We start from the raw sequence: 20329 nt of genomic DNA, 5'->3' as shown, positions 1-20329 counted from the left end.
GTGTCTTTATACATTGATAATTCTAGTTTTGCTCATAGAGAGGAATGCCCACAAATTGCTAATTCATGAAACTGAAAACAACATTTTTGCTGTACTGAGTGACAGAATCTTCACAGACATGGTTAGTGATAAACCTGGACATGTTTTTTATGAACAATCTTTAGTAAACCACGGACAAGACCTTTTATCATTTCTTAAGTAGTGTATACATGTAGCTTCAAAAGACTCACCCGTCAGACGGCAGCAACCAACTCCTCTGAACACTTGTACCAGTTTGATGAAGGGTGGAGTGATAGGATTTGGTAAATTTGCACAAACATCAACCTTTACCCTGTTTATTTTCTGAATCTTTGGTCAAAATCCATTCTAATCATTAACTGCCTCCTACACACTGGAGAAACATTTAGAAAATTGGGTACCTCAAATGCTTCAGAATGTATTGATCATCTGACCAAAAAAAAATAATAATTAAATGAAATAGTAGGAAACTACACCACAGCAAAATGTATTAATTCATGAACTCATATATATATATATATATATAAACAAACCCCAAAGACTGATGCAAGAAAACAGACAAACAGTTACATATGATTCACAAAACTCACTAAAATTCATCCACAACTTGCAGGATCTCAGTCATGAAGCTGCACATATCTCATCCTGATACAAGAATCCCCTGGACACTGTCTCAGAAAGTTCTTCAATATTGAGATGTAATTTAAATACAGGGTGAGCCATTTATATGGATACACCTTAAAATTGGAATGGTTGGTGATATTAACTTCCTGTTTGTGGCACATTAGTATATGGGAGGGGGGAAACTTTAAGATGGGTGGTGACCATTATATTCATAAATTTCACACATTTTTATTTCCATATAAATGGCCCACACTTTATTTAAATTTGCAGGATGTTGGACTGTGGAAAGAGGGGAAGTCTATGATTATTTTTTATTTGGAGACAACATGAAGGTATTTACCTTCCCCTCAAACAACTAACACTTTTCTGGCTCTAACCCTTGAGACTCCTTCAAAAGTTGCATATATCACATGATACCACAAAATATCCTTCACTTGACCTTCGAGACGCCTCACCTGACCTTCTAGAAATAGCTACATTGTGCTTGTCTAATGTTAAAAAGTAATAGTTAAACAATCAGAACTTGCATCAGAAACCAATCAGAAACCACCATGCTAAATTTCCGTGTACCAACCCAAAATGAAGTACAATATAATTTATCAGTTACTGAGAGAAGTGTGAAGCTGGTCTTCATGGAAGCGTTGTGAGGCAGTTTAGTAAAGTAGGAGGACACTCGCCTGATCAAAGCAATGATTTTCAGAAAGCTGAAAAGTGGAAGATATAGAGTCTATTTTTGGGAGAAAGATGAGCAGGGCTTTTTAAATTTAAAGAAGGTGTCATGTTTTGTCTAGCTACTCACTCTCCCATTACCCAGTTCTCCCTCTATTACTTAAAACTACAAAGCTTGGAGAGTGAAGGCCAAGCCCAGGCTTCGTATCAGATATGTCAGCTACATCTTCTCAAACTGCTGCTAATAAAATGTCATTAGAAAGCTCAACACACTTGCAGGTGAATGTTAACTGCTATTTCTGCTATGCTATGTTAGCTAGAACTGGGCTGTGTACTAGCACATAGGCAGAACATATACAAATGCTAAAGGGTTAAACAACAAAAACAAACCCTAGCTGACTATCCTGAATGCAAACAATCTGAATATGAGAAATATGCTCCTCCATTCACAAAACAGCTCCTTTTTTGCTAATGTTAGCTTAGCTCTTTTTGGGCAGTAAAAATTAATGTATGCAATGTCACAATTATTACTTCTTTTGTTGCAAACTGTAAAAAAATCACTTGCACATAAATTGTAATCTATTTCATTCTAGTCGATATTCTCCGTAGCAGAGCTGATAAATAAACACTCGGAGACAATTTGGGACAAAGGCATTTAATGAAGTGGTCCAGTCATTCAAAATATCAAAATATTACACAAGTTTTTAAGTCTATGTTTGGACTAATTATTTTAAATATTTTTGTAGGTAGTGTACATCAGGCAAAACCAGGAATAGAACAGAATATCAATTTAACATCAATGGAGTTTTGTACTTATACATTTTAGGAAAATATAAAAGCTATAGCATTTTGAGTATTGATTAATTTTAAGATAAAGTAGCTAAAAGTGTATATACATATACATATATATATATGTATATATATATATATATAAAATACTGAAGCACAGAACATAAATCAGAGTTTAAAAGTAGTGCAACAAAAGCAAAGTAGTATATTTTCATTTTTACACCAACACACAATGGATGCCTACCCACTCTCTCTCTCTCTCTCTCTCTCTCTCTCTCTCACGCACACACACACACACACAAACAACCAAACGCAATGTTTCTTTACAGGTAATTTGAATCCTCCTCCTTCTGCAAACTTTAGATTGATTTACTCCTCCTCTTTTTCTGTATTCTGTTTCTTGGGGACCTGGAAAATGGGATCAGACATGTAACAGTGTATCAGTATAATACAATAAAGCAATAAACCCACGCGGACATGGGGAGAACACACCAACTCCTCACAGACAGTCACCCGGAGCGAGAATTGAACCCACAACCTCCAGGCCCCTGAAGCTATGCGACTGCGACACTACCTGCTGCACCACCGTGCCGCCCTTCTGTCTAAACTCAGTGATTTTATTCAGCTAATGTCATGTGCATCAGTTTTTGCCAAGTTTCAGCTTCTATTCTCAGAGTGTAATGAAAGGCATACCTTTGACGTCCCTACATTTTTTTGTGTGCGCCGACCCTCTGTTCTTTCTCTGCATGGAGGTCTGTCATGAAGAAAATTTATAGACAACTGTAAGGTGTACAGAAAATGCTCCAGTAGATAAAAGCATTTCAATGATAGGCAAGGAAAATGTAGATATTGATTTAATGATATTGCTCAGAGTTTTTTTCATATTTATTACTTCATTTTGATGAATAACTAAGGAAATCTGTCCTGTGTATGACATATATACCCCACTGAAACAAAGATATGATGACTGGTTATGGGGGGGAAAAAAAAAAAAAAAAAAAAAAAAAAAAAAAAGCACATGTATGGAGTATGGAGAGGCACAGATACTGAACTTGGATGTGAACGCTTATTTCACATTCAGAAATGCAGTAATTTTGCTGTGACTAAATGGTCACTGGCTTGGTAGAGGAGGTTAACCAACCATATATTTACCCTAAAGCCCCAGCTGGGCTCTTATGGCCATCACTTAGGTCTGTGTTGGAAGGGTGATTCTCTGTGGCCCTCCCTCGCTGACTCCTGCTCCTCCCCTGCAGCTCCACATTAGTGTTCTTTGCAGACGAGGCAAGGCTCAGGAAGGGAGAGCGCCTCCATGGGTCTGTATCAGAACTGCAGCTCTGCCATCCCTGAAGAGTTGGCCCCAGGAACTCCTCATCAGGGTCCGCTGTAGAGCACTCATATCATTATTATGGAAATTTAAGCCATCTTACAGACACTACCATACAGTATCTACAAACATTGGACACTTTAGCTGACAAGCCATGCCAGCATTGTGCAATGTGGAAGATTTGTAATGCATCATGTACTATGTGAATTTAAAAAAATGATTAAAGTAAGATACTGATTAAGCTGTGCTGCGGTTACACAGCTACTGTGCCATTTGTATCAGATGTTTATTTTCCCTGCACTCTGAATCCTTAGATTTTTACTGCAGCCTCCCCCTTGAGCTTATAAAGACAATGGGACGTCTCTATTGTTAGAATATTATGGATTGGTCATTTGAAAATTTATGTGGTATATAGATTTGTATTTTTTTAATATCCTAGCCAAATCTTTACCAATAGAAATGAAGCCACCATGCTGCAAAGTTAAAGGACAGCATGCGTAACCCTTGAGACATATGTAGCACCATTATATCTTTTCAAACTGCTGCTAAAACAATGTCACTGGAGCTCAACCTTGATGGAAAACAGTCATTTCCCAGTTCTATTATATTACCTAGAAGAATCTAGCATTGCATGCAGTGTCCCCCTGGTAGATTTAGGTGGCATAATATCAAACTCTGCTAGTTACGCATCCTCCTCCTAGTTTTTTGCAAAGTAATGTTTTTCTGTCCTTAAATGTGAATATATTTGAATATCAGACAAACAAGGGGATTTCCGACCCCATTTGACAGCCCTATTGTGTGTTACATTTGTGCCAACTCACCTTGGTGTCTCACTCTCCTCTGCCTCTCTGGAGAGTCCCTCCCACACATTTCTTGGGGAGATTGGAGGGGTTTCCACAGAGAAGAATCATCACCTTGGTACGTCAATACAGGACGAAGGTCACACTTATCCTAAGTAACCACAAATAAGGGAAAAGTCAACACACTGAAAATCATGGTCGAACTAACTACACGTCAACATTTTTACATACTGGCAAAATAATCTAAGGGTATGCACAAATCTTTAGTACGTATGTTTTTTGTAACCATCTTTCATGTCTTCCTAGATTAGACGAAATGTAAGCGGCTGAAATACCTGGTGATGAAATAAAACATTCTCCTCCAGAGCCACGCCACAGAACTCACAGGGAATGACAACTTCCCCGTCTAGTGGGCTGGATGGTGGACTGTAGGAGAGTGGAGAGACAGAGTGAGGGAGGTTTGGTGGGCTGGGAGTTCGGGGAAGGATAATATGACCGGCTCCTTGGCTGAAGGAGTCTTCATACTGTATTGATGAAGCCTGCTTGCTGAAGGAAGCGATGGCTGAAGCTGGGCTGCATCCGGTCTAGGAAGTACAGAAAACATGCAGAAACCAAAACAGTCAGTCAAGCGTTTCTGTGAGAATTGAGTGAAAATGTGAAGATGTGAAATCACATCTATAGAATTTAGAGTGCTACAAGTTTTATTTAAGAAAGTTACAACAACAGGCTGTGATAGGGAGAAAAATACAAAGGTGAAGTTCTAATATATTGACAGGAAAACGTAGGAAAATGCTTGAAGCCTAATCTAATAAGACTTTGCCCACATACCAAACACATGGCCTCAGTTTTGTTGTTTAGGGAACTTTCACTGACGTATTGTTGGGGTCAATAAGTTTCATTGTTTAAGCATCACCATCCTTATTTATTTATAGTTATGTGACCTTGCGTTTTTTTTTTTAAGTTTTAAGTCTAAACCAAGCAGATTTATAAAATCTAAAAAAACCATTAAAAATTAAAAAAAACATACAATTTATAAAATCATCATATCAAAAGGTCTAATCATCAGAAAACTGTGTCTAAACCTTTAACTTACAGCCATTGCAGCAGGGATGGACACACATTTGTTTAAATATTTGAGTCCAAAAGTAATGCTGACAAAATGATTATACAGACCAGCATTAAAAAGGAAACCACACAGAAATATGCTGAGAAGAGATAAGCGAAGGCTTGGCTCTGACCTGGTGTAAAATGAGGTCCTCCTCTGGAAAGAGCTCTTCACAGAACTCACAAGGCAGCATAATGTCTGAGGCAGGACTGTGAGCCAGAGCATTGCTAGTGTTAGAGGGGGCATTATTACAGTGCGTATTGTTATTAGTGGTGGAGGACAGCTGGGAGTTGAGGGTGCTTCGAGCAGATTCCCTGGCCAGGCGGTGGTCCCAGACGTCAGTCCATATACCCCCCTGAGTCCCCAGGTCATCGTGATCTCCGTCACTCTGCAGGCTGAGGGCCAGCAAGTAGTCCAGACCGGAGGAGTCGTAGTCTGGCAGCTGACCCAGAGGCCAAAGCAGGCTGTTGTTGTTGGTCTCCAGCTCTGCTTCCTGATCCAACACTGAGGAAATGAGCACATTCATACAGCCTATGTTTCAGTGCACCATAAAACACCCAAAGACATCCTGATAGAATAAAAAGCCTTTAATCCATTTTCTCCAACAAGGAGAACAGCACTGTTAATCAGCGGATTGTCTGAATAATTCCTACGACTTCGTCAGGCAGAGTCAGACAAGCATACAGATATTACACTAATATTTGTCTGTCATATATATATTAATTAGGATGTTATTAACATGCACTGCTTCATCAGTGATGTTGTAAATTTTATTTTCTCTGGGGACTATGATGTGCCAACACATTAGTTTGCTAAAGCCTGGCCCACACTACAGGACAATCAGCCCGATTTGCTCCTCTTGACAATTAGCAAGACGTCTCCCGATATTAGGGTGATCATAAACGATTTCCTTCCCTGATTCTCCTGTAGTGTAGGGAGTCCATAACCCAGGCTTCACTCCTCTGATCTTCTCCCAGTGTAGTTCAGGCCCACCCTGATTGTGAATGGTAAATATGTAACAATATTTATTACTCAAAACTCTGAAGCGTGGGATGGAAGCCCATTCTCAGGTGTGAAAAATCTTTGAAAAACGATAACGTGTGTGGGGTGTCTCTTGTTTTAATCATTGGTTAGGATTTTGAAAATCCTGTAGTGTGGACCAGCAATAAGATAATACTTTAAGGTCTAATAAACACCAAGCAAAGCAGTTTGATGGCTTTTATTGACACCATTATCTCCACTAACTTAAGATATCCTTAAAAATGAATAGCTGGCTGCATACTGCAATATTTTACATTTTCAAAATTATGACGTTGTGTGTCAAATTTCCTTTCTGTGTCTAAGTACAAAGCAAAAAAAATGAGGTCATTCACATTCACATTTAAGAGAGCCACAGGAAGGGGGCGATGTGGCTAGGGTGGATGACTGGTGATGTCACTCTGAAAAAGGGTGGGGAAAAGAAACAAAACCAAAAAAAAAAAAAAAAACAAGCTCAGTAGCACTGATTTCGATATAAAAGCACGAGGAAGACAAAACACTGCAAAGACCCTTTGACCACTTTTATCCTGACAGATATGAGGCTTATCCACCCGCCCATACCCCCAAAATAATACCACCTTAATATTATGAGACAATGCACATCTCAAGCTGGCATGCACTTGAAATTTGTTGTCGAAAAATGTAATGATCTTAAATATGAGCAATAGTGTCAGGTTTTGCAGCCCTGTATTTCTCTCTAAATACTTTCATAGCATAAATTTGCAGAGTTCCCAAAACGCAGCCTAATAAATACCCAAGTCATGATTTCACTGTCTGAACACTGCGCCCTAAAATGGTTAAGAGAGCACTCGAATACATGTCCAATGTTTTTAAATACTGTGAAATCAAATTCTCTCTCTCACTTTCATATTCAGCCAAGCCAGACTGGTACTTACAGCGGGCAAATTCGTTGTTCCTTGGCGCTGCGTTCCTCCTGGATCCTGCCCCTATTGGTCCTTTGGTGCTATTGTGCAGTCTGCCCTCTAGTGGCCGTGGTGGACCCCTGCGGTCTGTTGACCCTGGGCTGTTGTTGTTATGGCTCCTCTCCTGGGTCCTCAGCAGGTTGTGGATGGGTTGCGTTTCAAACCAAGCTCCAGGTGACTGGGACACTGTCCGTCTCTCCTGCGGAGGGGTCAGACTTCCACACAAGGCTGGGTGGATATCCTTCTCTCGCAGCATAACGTTGCACTTGCAGATTGGGCAGGGTTCTGTGCGGGTCCCACAGTAGTCCTCGTGCTCTCTGGCCTGGCAGAAGGCCACCTCTATGTCACAGTACTGACATACCACCAGCCGCTGACTGCACTCTGAACTCTGAAAACATAGTGATTATCACATTCTGATCATAGCAGAGGGTGTTTCTGGATTAGGAAATGAGGTGCAAGTATACAGGGCTGAGGGGAAGGTATACAGGACTGATAAGTATACGTACCTGATGGGTCTCCATGCGACTTTTTTCAATCTTCAGACCACATTTGCACTGCACCTATATAAAAGGCATAAAAATCACTAATTTGCCATATACCCTGTGTGTGCTCCTGCCTTGCGCCCAATGATTCCGGGTAGGCTCCTGACCCACCGTGACCCTGAACTGGATAAGCGGTTCCAGACAATAATATTATTTTATGTTTAAACTTGTTACACAGGTTTTGAAGTTAATTATAATCAACTGGGGTCAATTTTCTCTGGTCCATACACCAAAGTCTGTGCCAAGGTGTCAAACCATATAATACCCATCAGTCGCATCACTGGTAATATGTTGGCAATTTAGTGCCATAATTTAAATACTCACCAACTTACTGAGGTGCTTTTCTTTGCAGGATATCTCAAATTACTTTGAAGCCTCTGATATTAAATTTTGGAAGTAAGTTTTGGAAAGTGCTGCTAGCACCAAGATATAAGAATGTAGTAGGTTGACATTGTCCATACAATGATACTTTGTACTCACTGGAGCTTTACCAACATTGGGTTTTTAAAAACATTACTTTTACTGCTTAAATAAATTCAATGATTTCACGTGAGGATCAGTTTTGAAACAAACATCACAAAACATTGGATGAATTGATATGTCAGCATTAATCTGTCCAATCCAATTAGTTATACCTGGGAATGCTCCTGCTCCTTATGTTGCAGCAGATCAGCATGAGGAACTGGCTCTTGGCATACATCACACAGGGCAATGTTCCTGCGGCAGTGAATCTCATGTGTGGTAAAGTTGGCTTCTGGAATGTCATGCTTGCTAAAGGGTGGACAGGATAAAAGAATGAAAACCAGGAAGGCAGAACAATAGTGTAGATCAGGGGAGGGGACCTGAGGGTTAGAGACCCTCAACATTTGGAGATATCCCTGCTACAGCGAAACCTAGCAATCAACTATTGAATCTTTTTTCATGAGCAGGGAAATCACCAAATTAAACAAGAATCCGGTCATCCAGGGCCTGAGATCCCCCCCCCCCGGAATTCATGATTAAATGCTTAGGGAGGGTGAAAGGAAAATGAAACTTCTCACCAGTTAGTGCAAAGCTGGGTATTTTCCTCAGCCATAATCTGTATGGTAGGAGAAATAAAACAAAGCAAGTTTATCAAGTCTTAAAATATCTTTTTTAACCTTTTAAACCTAATATATTTTATTGCCAACACATACAATCAAAATTAACAAACTAAAGCATGTCCCCATTTAAATTTTTTATTCTTGAGTGTTCTTGCTGTTTTACCATGGCATAAATATTAAATGACAGTACACCATAGTGAAGTTTTAAAGAATACACAAATGACGTGAGGTCAAGTGTTGATTATCATGAATCAGACTGTGCTAAACTTACTGCTGCTTAAATTTTGTAGGTGTCATGATGTCTCAGTGTACCTTGAGCTTAGCTGTAATAAATAGCTGCAGGTGGGGCTTGGCTGGCCCAATATTTGAACTGAAAAGGCAGGGCCAGCAGTTACCAGGTATCCATTTAATATTTAGCAATGTAGTAGTAATATTGATATTTGTATTTGTGTTCAGCAATAAGGGGGAAAAAAATACACCCCATACTGTCAAACACTTGGGCAAATTCAGCAGAGGTGCATACACTGCAGAGATAAGTATTTAGCTGTACCCATATTATGTACAATCTGTTGAGAAAAGCCCACAGAATGGGACACATCAGAGAAGACACCCATCAGCCAAATATCACCATACCTCATGTAAAGGTTTGACCTAGGGGGGAGGCAAACTATTAAAGCCCCCTCCTGTCATCAATTAATCCCTTTAAATCTCATATCTGTTCATTGAAATTACATACATTTTTAAGTTAGCCTACTTCCGAATACAGTCGCCACCTCTTCCACCCAAACCTCCATCACTCATCTGCAGTCAAAAGCCGTGCCCCGCATTTTGACGGGATTGGTTTCTTGGGTTAAACAGTGGCTGTCTGATTTAGAAATGCCCATCCGTGGCGTTGACTGCTTTATTTCACTCATGACACGTCTTCAAACAAAGTAAACAACCTGAATGTCTGTGGAGGAGGCCTGTAATAGCCCTCATTTCAGAAACTGTCCACCCAGTATTCAACTCTACTTTATTTATCCATTTATTTTTTATTTGTTTACAGATGAATTCATTCAGCAGAAGAGAGTACTTGGGTTTGACGTTTATTCCTCGCTAACCCCGAGTGTCCCTCAGCTCTTTGGTGTTACGTTTCCTAAGGAATGATGATAAGGGAGAGATAATGTTACCACATATTTACTCAAAACATCTCAGGGCTTACCTTGTATTTTTTTTAAAGTCACTGGAACAAGCGTCGAATCCTAAACCTAGAAAAAAGAAACGTTAAATCAACAGGCGGGTTATTTCAAGCAATTGATTGAAAGCTTTTCTCTGCATAAGTAGATTCGTCGTTCGCCATTGGAAACAGCGCACAGCTAACGTTAAGGCAGACAGCTCATACTCGGCCACTCACTGTGACAGTACACTGCAGAAACGCTGTAAATACTTATGAGACAGTAGCTTATCTTTAAACTCTAAAATCAGATTTCTAAAACGTATTAGTTCTGCTTTCGTTTACGCGAACGAAGCAACAGTGTCGGAGGAAAAACCCGACTATTTTTCTCCCTTTTTTCTTTTTATTTCAAAGTAAAAGCCCCTCTGTTTCCAACGCCTCCAGCGCCAAAACTCCAAAACTGACATGCCTTCAATAAATATTATGCGTGCCAAGAATTTAATAAAGTATAGGAACGTATTAATAAGAAGTAGAACAATATATATATATATATATATTATGATTGCTCTTGTGTTAAGGATCCTCTAAATAAAGTCTATGCAGCCTGCTTTCACTTGGAGGATGTAGCTGATGGAGCCTTTGTGTCCTTCATTTAAACACAGTGCACTGCTCATGTACGACACAGAGGAACAAATATATTAAACCTTTAAGACTGGTGTTAGTCTTAAAATGTAATTAGATGTTCCATTAGTCGCGCATTGAGAGTATGGCACCCTTCCCCAATTAACGGGGCCATGAACCGCCTACCACTGCACAGAAATTTGACTGACACGTCAAATGACCAATCACAAGTCTGCAATTTTGGCATGCCGTGTAGAAGAAGGCAGATAGCCAATCAGAATGCAACTGGCAGAATCCTAACAGGGAGACCAAAATAATCACGGGAAAATATCAGACTCTACATCAACTTGTGGGCGGAGCGCCTGTGGCTGATGCTATATGGGACAGAACAGTAGCCCATCTGTGCCTATAGTGTAAGGACTTTTCTTTTGGAAACGAAGCAACGGAGCCAGATTATATATGGTCCCAGTGGTTCAGCGCCATCTACTGGATACGTTTTTATTCCCGTAACCAACAACAGGGAGTCGGACGTCGTGTAATGTTTCATTTATTTCCACAATAAAAATTCAGCGCTGTTATATGAGTCTGATAACGTGATAAAGCGATATGGTGGTATCAGATCGCTCAGACCTCGTCGAACATATTATGGTAGGATTCAAATATCGACACATGGTACCGTTATGGACACGTTATATAATTTAAATGTGAACTGAATTTACAGCGTAACAGAGGCCAAACGCGAGAGTTGTGGCTGTGTGTAAAGAATTTATTTACCCTTACCTAGCGAACCAGGCTTAAACTGTCTTGTTTCTATTTTCCGGTCCGCCTTAAATTTCCATCAGTTTACATTAACGTTATATTTAACAGTGCCTAAGAGACAGTTTCTTTTTCGAATTTTCCAACGTTCCACCTTAAATAGCGTAACATTACCTAGTCTTGCTCTAATGCAAAGTTTAATATCTCGTTCCATCATAAATGGTGTAGGTTATCCCTACATTCTCGCGCCCGAGGCTGAAGTTGCTGCCTTAGTTGCATTTTCCATCCCACGTTAAATGAAGCAGCAGTTTTACTGTAGCGCCCCAGGAATAGTTTCAACTCGCTTTCCCCAGTTCCATCTTAAATAACGCAGTAGTTTCATTGTAAATGCATAAGAAAGATTTTCCAATCCAATTACACGTCCCACCTTAAATGGAGCAATCGGTACCTCGGAGGCAGCTTTCTTTTTCCAATCTCCCGTTCATTAATGCAAAGGCTGCATAATTTAAGGTGGAACGGAGAATTAGAATAAGAGGCTGGATAAAACCTGATCTTCATGGCCAAGCTCTCACCATGCAGGCATGAGTCAGGAGAACAGCACGACGAAGAGCTAGGTCATGCAGAGTGTGTATGTTAGAATTGTTCTTTTTTACCGAAGAGAAGCGCTCACTTTCATTTCTCTCCTCGCCGTAGCCAGGTCACATGCTCGCTCGGGAATAATAATAATGGCTGCACAGGAACCGTCCCCACCATCTTCACTGGAAGGCAACAAACCTGGCTTCCCGAGGAAAATCCTCGCCAACAAGCTTGAGGACAAGCATTTGTGCAACATCTGTCAAAAGATCCTCAGGAGGCCGTTTCAAGCGCAATGCGGACACCGTTTCTGTTCATATTGTTTCAACAAAACAGTGAGGTAAGCGTCACTTTCCATACAGCGAACAGCCGTCGAGATTTACAATTAGCTTCCTATCAATACTGTGAGACTGTCATACACCTGACTGGCCCTGCCTCACGCAACAAAAGATGGACATTGTTCTGGCCGGTCCCTTTGTGTCATTTTTCCTCACATTTTTTGGGGAATCGTATCAGGGACTAAAGCTGTTGTCTGTCAGCCACAAGACAAACAATAGACTGTTGGGGTGTAGCTGGCTGGCCAGGCTGGCTGAGCTATATCGTGCTCTGTTGCCAGCCAGATTAGATCTGTGTTAGGCACTGAGACTAATCAATTGTCCTAAAAGCACAAAATGGCATTAGTGATTCCATGCTTGGGCTGCCATTTGTAACTCCTAAAATTGAGCTGTATTTTAATTTCACATGGAATTTAAGACAACATGCAACTAAACATTCAAAACCTAAACATATCTAGCCCTAAGGGTGGCTGATATGACAAAATTATAATACTCCTTCACACTACAAATTTGTATTACTTGTGTCTCAGTCTTTTCACCTACGGACTCGATGCATTAGTGCTTCTCCATATAAAACTGTTATTAAAAATTTGTATTCAGTATTAAACAGCTCAAAATTTAAATAACAATTAACATGTATATACTCTTTTTGGGGCTAAATATACGTTTACAATACACTTTTCTGAGCACAATAACTGCTGTAATATTCTTGGTATTTTTTTGTCTCTGGACTAATATATCATCTTTCTTACAAGATTTCTATAAAAACGCTTAGATTAATAATGGAGCTGATGTCATCATAAAGGATTGTTTTTATCATAGAACTGGCAAATGTAGAAATAGAGAATTTCTAAAGAGATTCTAAGCATTGCTCTTTTCTTTTTTTTGTGGGACTGATAATTCACTTTCACTTTGTATATTCCATGCTATGTATCAAGGAGGGTGTTGTATTTAAATTAGAAACTATGAAAACAAGTTGAAAATGTCTTATCATTTATGAGAAAATTATAACTGGCCTTAATATGAATTTAATCTGAAACATGCACAAGTTTGCTGGGTTGATATTATATGTGCAGTTTATTTTTTCTTTTCAGTAACGGTCCTCAGAAATGCAGTGCCTGTATAAAGGAAGATATATTTGAGGAACCGACATCGATTCTAAAACAAGGCTGTGTAAGTTGCCGTTAAATTGTCGTTAAGGTCAAAGTTTTCCTGGTCTTTTTTAGATTTACTGAGTTGATTATTTGAAATTCGTTTTAGTTTATTTATAATTTTTAACCGGTATAACATTTGTAAAAACATTCTTATAAAGGCTTTATAAATGCTAAAATATGTTATTGATCAGGTCACTCACAACTTAAAAATCAATATTAAAAGGCTTGAAAACAAAGGCAAAAAGGGCCCCAGGGACCTCTTACTTGCCAAATCGTGATCCCACACTCATCTCTACTGTAAACATCAGATTTTGCTGGGTACTCCATCTGTCAGATATAGAATATATTCATATCCGTCACATATATATCTGTTTACGGTATCCTTTTGTATTGTGTTATAACTGTTAAATATTTTTTTATAAATGTTTACGTTTATAAACTGCTTATGAATATTGTAATCTTGTAAGCTACTGTTGAACATGTTTTTACATAAGGCGGGTGGAATTATTAATTGTTAATTCTTGTTTTGAATGTGACACACATCTTATAGAAGAATATGACTTTACATTCCTCCAGGCTTTTCCTGATAATGCTGCCAAAAGAGAAGTTGAAGCTCTTGAAGCTGTTTGTATCAATGAAGGATGTAGTTGGACAGGCACTATCAAAGAATACGAGGTATACATCAGTTTTTCTTTAGCAGTTGAATTATGATCTTGGTAGGATTTATTTAAAAATGGCATTAATTGCCACTTTCTTTCATTCTTGTGTATGATGTTTCTGGCAGTGGAATTTACAAATGCAAGAAGTTTCAGTGCTACAACTTTCAGAGGAAAATAAAAATGCCTTGTGGATGAAGTGTGTTGTAAATCAGCTGTTGATCATTTCATACCATCCTCCTACAAACTGATTTACAGAGTTTTGGAACAAAAACCTTCATTGTCGTGTGTTTTTATTCCAACTTAGGCCACTCATGAAGGACAGTGTGATTTTATGATCATTCCATGTCCCTCCTGCAAAGAGCTCTTAAGAGCCAATGAACTTGAGCGACACAATGAGAGAGAATGTCCCGAGAGAACACTAAACTGCAAATACTGCAAAGAACCCTTTCACTTCAAAAATATTAAGGTAAGAACATTTTTTGTGGTGCAGACAAATGTGACTATTTTAAAAGAACTTTGCTCACTTGCATTAAGAGAGGTTTTCTATTAAATGTGAGCACGGTCTGTGTAGTTATGGTTAGGTCTGTTGCAAAAGTAATGTATTGGGGTGCGTTCACTGAGCTAAGGCAAATTTACAAAAGCACTTGTCCTATACTACCAGTAATGTTTGTTTAATTGTGTTCAAGCTGTGTCTATTGTTCACTGACAGTTTTAGTATCGTCTGCAGCAGATGAAGGTGGTTGCTTTTTGTTAGGTTTTTACTTTAAAACAGAGTAGTCTAGAGATGAACTATCACTAAGTGTTGATATTTGGTGAGTAAAAAATGATTACCTTGCTTTTATAGGCTCATGATGAGATTTGTCCGAAATACCCTATGATTTGCGAAGGCTGTGCAAAGAAAAAAATTCCCAGAGAGAAGGTAATTCATTCTGAGATTAATCATATCTTTAATTAGAGCTGGACCATGTGGCCAAAATTTATATCACAGTATATTTATATATTTTGGTCAATACGATAGAATTACGATATTGATATGAACAATGAAAACTGCCAAGAACTGAAACCTACATCATATCATCATCATCAGACATAAACATCTTGGTTTTGCCAGTATGAATATTTTTAAACTAAGAAACTTGAGTGCAATGAACTGATGGCAGTGCCCTGTAACGACCCTCAGCCAGTGACAGATGCTGTTAATAATTTTCAATAAATTGTAAATGTGTGTAAAAATCATATAACTGTTATTGAAACATTTTATATTGTGATGTATACTGATAGTGAATTATTGTCCAGCCCTATCTTTAGTGCTCTCTTGGTCCAAATATTTGAATATAATTTCCCTTATTTTCATTACGTTCTTGGTAACGTGTTTTTGCTGTTCTTTGCCTTCTCAAGTATGTGGACCACATTAAGCTGTGTACCAAATTTCGAACACCCTGCAGATTTCATGTTGTTGGCTGTGACATGTCTGTGAGTAAACCTTTACGCTGGTCCCATTCATTCCTCATACTTAATTCACAATAGTCACTCAGATGACTTCCATTTGCCTGCAGGTGGAAAAGGAGAAGATCCACGACCATGAGCGGGCATGTTCTTATGAGCACCTGAACCTCTTGCTGCACTTCATCATGGGTATCAAGGTGAACCTGGAGAGTCTGCAGCCCCAGAGCCTGGAGCTGGCCAGCCACAAGATCCAGGAGCTGCACCAGTCTCTTCGCGAGCTGGAGCTGAAGATGGGTCAGCTGAGTGCGGTTGCTCCCGTGCAGGGGGCCTGTGCACCACCCCCACCTCCGCCGCCCACCCTGGCCACCTCATTCACCCCTCTGCCCACCACAGTTGGAGCTGCCCTGGAGCTGCAGCTTCACAGTGAGAAGACCAAGGTGGCTGAGCTGAGCCGCCGCTGCCAGGAGCTGGAGCTGAAAGTGGGCACCTTTGAGAACATTGTCTGTGTGCTGAACCGTGAGATGGAGCGCTCCGCCACCACCATGGAGGCCTACAACCGCCAGCACAGGCTTGACCAGGACAAGATAGAGATACTCAACAACAAGGTGAAAACCACTGATTGGTACTGGATCTGATCCAGATCTTTTAGAATACACTGAAGCAAGGCAAACTTATTTTCATGGCATTTATAATGTGATCCCAGGATATTTGAATTCAAATCAAATTCTATTTTGCTTTTTGTTCACCACTGCCCAAAGTTAATAGGTGGTGTTAAAGTCTGTACCATGGAATTAGTTTAAAGTAGCCATGTGTAATGTCTGTAGTGGCAGCAGTGCATACACATTGTATAAGCAGAAATTATAATGCCTTTGTAAGGTGTGTAACAACTAGGGATGTCCAAATCCGATTTCCAATATCAGTTTCGGGCCAATTACAAAAATCGGCTTTATTGAGCTCGATCTTAAGTCAGATCCTCTAGGTGGCAAGCTCACACGCCCTCCTCCTCCTGTAACACTCTTTGTAAATGTCATTGTGATCTGACTCTGAGGTAGGCTTATTTGAATAATTATAATGTACTTAAAGTGTGCACAGTGTTACAGTACTATCTAGGAAAATATAAGCATCGGATTGGGACTTAGCATTGGCAGATACTCCGTTCGGGAACAGGGGCAAAAAACGTGATCGGGACATCACCTGATAATTAACTTAATAGTTAATAGTTTTTCACTTGTTCTGATATCGTTGGCTAGCTACATTGAATTAACTGCTAAACAAATCTAGATCATACAATACTATTTGCTCGTATGAGTATAAATACACATTTGTCATTGTTTTTTCCTTTGCCTTTGATGTTCCATGTTTGACTGTATACACTGAAGCATCACTAGATTAGGAACCCTTACCTTGTGTCTACACACTTTGTCCATTTAATCAGCTCCACTGACCAAAGGAACTCTTTGTAGTTCTACAAAGTCCTGGCTTATTGAAGAGCAGGGTGAAATGGGGATAAGAAAGTTTACAGATAAATGGGTGGAATACAGTCTGTAATTGTAGAACTACAAAGTGCTCCTGTGTGGTCAGTATCGCTGAGAGAGAAGGACAGTGAGTGTAGATACATGGTAGGGGTTCCTAATCCAGAGACCGTTCAGTGTATATATGGCTTTGACTTATATCCCTCAAGGTCCGTCAGCTGGAAAGGACAGTGGGTCTAAGGGATCTCTCCATCGTGGAGATGGAGGGGAAGATGAGAGAAATGTCTGCGGCCACATACGATGGTGTTTTTGTATGGAAGATCTCAGATTTCTCGAAGAAGAGGCAGGATGCTGTAGCAGGACGGGCCCCGGCCATGTTCTCTCCTGGTAAAGACGCAACAAAGTGTCCTGTTTTCTACTCCATTATGAAAGAGCCAAGTCTGTGCTGTTTTCAGTTAAACTATGCTTCTAATTTTTGCAGCGTTTTACACAAGCAAATATGGCTACAAGATGTGTTTGCGCATCTATCTGAACGGGGATGGAACGGGGCGTGGCACTCACTTGTCTCTGTTCTTCGTGGTGATGAGGGGACACAGTGATGCCTTGCTCAAGTGGCCTTTTAACCAAAAGGTACTCAGTGGGGTCTGTGGATTAAATATCTTTTCTTTTAAATGTATTAAAAGGTTCTGTTTGACTTGAGCCTGTTTTAGTAAACATTTCATACTCCTTGAATGAGTGAAACCTCTTGTCTTTTCAGACCAAACTTGTACATGAGGAAACTGGGCAAAACAAGAAACTTAGACTAAAACAAGGAAATATAGTACAGTGCACTATGTTTTAGTCGTCAGAGAAAATGAGATTTAAAAAGCTTTCTGAACAGTACATTTATATAATATTTAAAAAAACAAATAAATAATAAATAAAAAGATAATAAATAAAAATCCTGCCCTATATTGATATTCTGGTGGCCGTCCAGTATTATTGGAGATTACCATCCAGTGCATAGATTTATCAGTTAATAAATACTCCATGTTAAATAAAGTGTGATCAAGGAAAGAATCTGGAAACAAACTTATTTCTTCACATTAGTTCACAACACATCTGCTTTCAAAATTTCATTTGATGTTTTTTGTGTTTATTGTAATAAATTGTATATATTATTTATACAAGCATCACTCTTAAGAAGATTTATTTTAAATTATACTAATTTTAGGTGGCAGATATTTGACTATGTAATATTGAATCCTAAAAAAATACAACAGATACTGTCTCTCACTGGAAAGGCATAAGCTTAGCTATGTATGGAAATGTTTCAAAGACACAGATGACAAATATGTGCAGTGGAAGCTGTTTGTGTCCTCATTCTTTTAGCTGAATGGGTATTCACATGTGCCTCGATAAGAGAGAGAAATCTCGAAATCAAGCTAAGATCGCGTGGTATGACAGTCATTATGTATACTGTTGTACAGGAACAAAGACGCCCTGTCATTGATGTGAAGCACATCAGCACCCCCTTGTGGAGCAGTCCCTAAATGAGTGATCATGTGAGAAATGGCACCCATTATGACTGCAAGGGAATATGTTTTTATGTGGCTGACTTGTGAGCCAGGTTCACTGCAAATTTATGTTCCATTACACACTGATAGGAAGAGTGGGAAAAATAAAATATCCAGTGAAGTTCATGTGTTTAATTCTCACGGTACATGCTCCTTTAAGGGTGGTTAGCTTTGCATGGATAGCTTCTCATACTTGCTCCAAAGGATTTTCATATGAAATATTCAGTTGACAAGCAGAGAATTTAATAGAATGGTCATTGTCTGAAATAATTGTCTAGCATTTGAAGCATGGTCATTGCTGTATCTGCAGGTCACTCTTATGCTGTTGGACCAGAACAACAGAGAACACATCATTGATGCCTTCCGGCCAGACATCTCCTCCTCCTCCTTCCAGAGACCCGTCAGCGACATGAACATCGCCAGCGGCTGCCCGCTCTTCTGCCCGCTCTCTAAACTGGACTCCAAGAACTCCTACATCCGTGACGACACCATCTTCATCAAGGCCATAGTGGACCTCACTGGCCTTTAGTGGTGTAAGATGTCTGTGTGCCTCCATGCTGCCTCGCGTGCTCCTCCAGGCTGCGCTGGTTGTTCTGCAGTACAGTTCTGAGGCCTGGGTCCTCTACGAGAGCTCTGCCGGTGGGCCTGCGTGCCCCCAAAATGACTCCCATTCCCAGGGCATTGTTACTCTGGGATATACATTGCTCTACATTATGTTGCCAACCAAAATTGTACCTGGAGTTTGTGCAGTTTTACTGTAAAATAGTTGCCCTTTGGGAACTGTCTCTTTCTCCCCTATAGCGGGATAGCTGTCAGCAGTGATTGTAATGTAACTATTGATGCCTGTGCCATAGATGTTGGCACTCTGCCTTTTATAGAGATTGAGAGAAGAATTTACTCACAGGATAGAAGTCATTTCATTTTCAAGCGCTTTTGCTTATGACGTGGCCAGTATCTTTGGGGCTTTTTTTTTGTTTTGTTTTTCTTTTTTTCCCCCTCTTTCCTTTTTAGTTTCAGTGTTTGAACTATTTGCGAGTGAATATGTTTTGCATAGACAGACGTGGAGTTTCAATAACAATTAATGAAGCTGACGAATTCTTTTGCAAATATATAGTTACTCCCCCCCCGAAGCCCCCTGCTTTATATACTATCTAACCGTTGCTTTGAGCATATGCATCGAGCCTTCTTACATTCCCTCTTTGCATTGTGTGCCTCTGATATCTCAAGTCCTGTGTTCATTGGTACTTATCTGTAGTGGTGGACATTGCTTGAATTCCATGAAGTCCAAAGCGCAGAATTTGGGTTTTCGAACCTGCTAGGTGTTTGAGCAGTGTGTGTGTGTGTGTGTGTGTGGAGGTCTTGATTGTTTTTTTCCTTTTTCTTTGTTTTTTTTTCCTTTGTTTATTTTTCCTTCTCCTTCCTTTCCATTTTGGTGTCCTTTGCTGTATTAGTTTGCATGTTGGATCTGTGGAAGATACATTCAAGTTAGCAAAAGACCAGGTTTGCACTTTGAACCTGAGAAGTGAAGGCAGTTTCATCCTAACTCCCTGTCAGAGGAAAAAAAACAAAAACAAAAAGAAAAAATGCTTGATTTCCACCTCTCATGCCTCAGTGTAACCGATCACCTCACTATGAGCAGATACGGTCATCCCATCCGCAAGGCACCTGGGGGTCTGTGACACCTCTACTG

General features: G+C 39.8%; 2 protein-coding genes across 5 annotated transcripts; one reads left to right on the top strand and one right to left on the bottom strand.

The window, feature by feature from the left end:
* Nucleotides 1–1967: 1967 nt before the first annotated feature.
* On the bottom strand, nucleotides 1968–12269 carry LOC136676401 (TRAF-type zinc finger domain-containing protein 1-like). 3 transcript variants are annotated; one of them, XM_066653389.1, is made up of 12 exons: nucleotides 12115–12269; nucleotides 10116–10161; nucleotides 8873–8910; nucleotides 8468–8603; nucleotides 7797–7850; nucleotides 7264–7678; nucleotides 5463–5833; nucleotides 4560–4808; nucleotides 4246–4375; nucleotides 3253–3481; nucleotides 2794–2854; nucleotides 1968–2508 (listed from the first exon to the last, which is right to left on the bottom strand). In XM_066653389.1, the coding sequence occupies exons 3-12, from the start codon at nucleotides 8905–8907 to the stop codon at nucleotides 2470–2472; spliced, it is 1719 nt and encodes a 572-aa protein (XP_066509486.1). In that variant the 5' UTR covers nucleotides 8908–8910; nucleotides 10116–10161; nucleotides 12115–12269; the 3' UTR covers nucleotides 1968–2469. The 3 variants fall into 3 exon arrangements, with proteins under 3 accessions (XP_066509486.1, XP_066509487.1, XP_066509488.1); XM_066653390.1 differs by having other exon boundaries at nucleotides 12098–12116; XM_066653391.1 differs by lacking the exon at nucleotides 12115–12269 and adding an exon at nucleotides 10308–10334.
* LOC136676400 (TNF receptor-associated factor 2-like) lies at nucleotides 11170–20042 on the top strand. Of its 2 annotated transcripts, XM_066653388.1 has the most exons (11): nucleotides 11170–11336; nucleotides 12138–12357; nucleotides 13447–13525; nucleotides 14083–14181; nucleotides 14470–14631; nucleotides 15010–15084; nucleotides 15564–15638; nucleotides 15722–16216; nucleotides 17293–17470; nucleotides 17565–17713; nucleotides 18950–20041. In XM_066653388.1, the coding sequence occupies exons 2-11, from the start codon at nucleotides 12170–12172 to the stop codon at nucleotides 19166–19168; spliced, it is 1719 nt and encodes a 572-aa protein (XP_066509485.1). In that variant the 5' UTR covers nucleotides 11170–11336; nucleotides 12138–12169; the 3' UTR covers nucleotides 19169–20041. The 2 variants fall into 2 exon arrangements, with proteins under 2 accessions (XP_066509485.1, XP_066509484.1); XM_066653387.1 differs by lacking the exon at nucleotides 11170–11336 and having other exon boundaries at nucleotides 12047–12357; nucleotides 18950–20042.
* The last annotated feature ends 287 nt before the right edge of the window (nucleotides 20043–20329 follow it).

The sequence above is a fragment of the Hoplias malabaricus genome, chromosome X2, assembly GCF_029633855.1.
Source record: "Hoplias malabaricus isolate fHopMal1 chromosome X2, fHopMal1.hap1, whole genome shotgun sequence".
Taxonomy (NCBI): Eukaryota; Metazoa; Chordata; class Actinopteri; order Characiformes; family Erythrinidae; genus Hoplias; species Hoplias malabaricus.
This window is presented reverse-complemented; position numbering and strand designations above follow the sequence as displayed.

Excerpts from the sequence above, each read along its gene's own strand:
- LOC136676401 (XM_066653389.1), bottom strand. The coding sequence starts at position 8,907 with ATGGCTGAGGAAAATACCCAGCTTTGCACTAACTG. Across the intron at positions 5,834-7,263 it reads GAACAACGAATTTGCCCGCT|TGTTGGATCAGGAAGCAGAG; the intron begins GTAAGTACCAGT and ends TCATTTCCTCAG. Across the intron at positions 2,509-2,793 it reads AAAATGTAGGGACGTCAAAG|GTCCCCAAGAAACAGAATAC; the intron begins GTATGCCTTTCA and ends CCCATTTTCCAG.
- LOC136676400 (XM_066653387.1), top strand. The coding sequence starts at position 12,062 with ATGCAGAGTGTGTATGTTAGAATTGTTCTTTTTTACCGAAGAGAAGCG. Across the intron at positions 13,526-14,082 it reads CGATTCTAAAACAAGGCTGT|GCTTTTCCTGATAATGCTGC; the intron begins GTAAGTTGCCGT and ends ACATTCCTCCAG. Across the intron at positions 15,085-15,563 it reads AAAAAATTCCCAGAGAGAAG|TATGTGGACCACATTAAGCT; the intron begins GTAATTCATTCT and ends TGCCTTCTCAAG.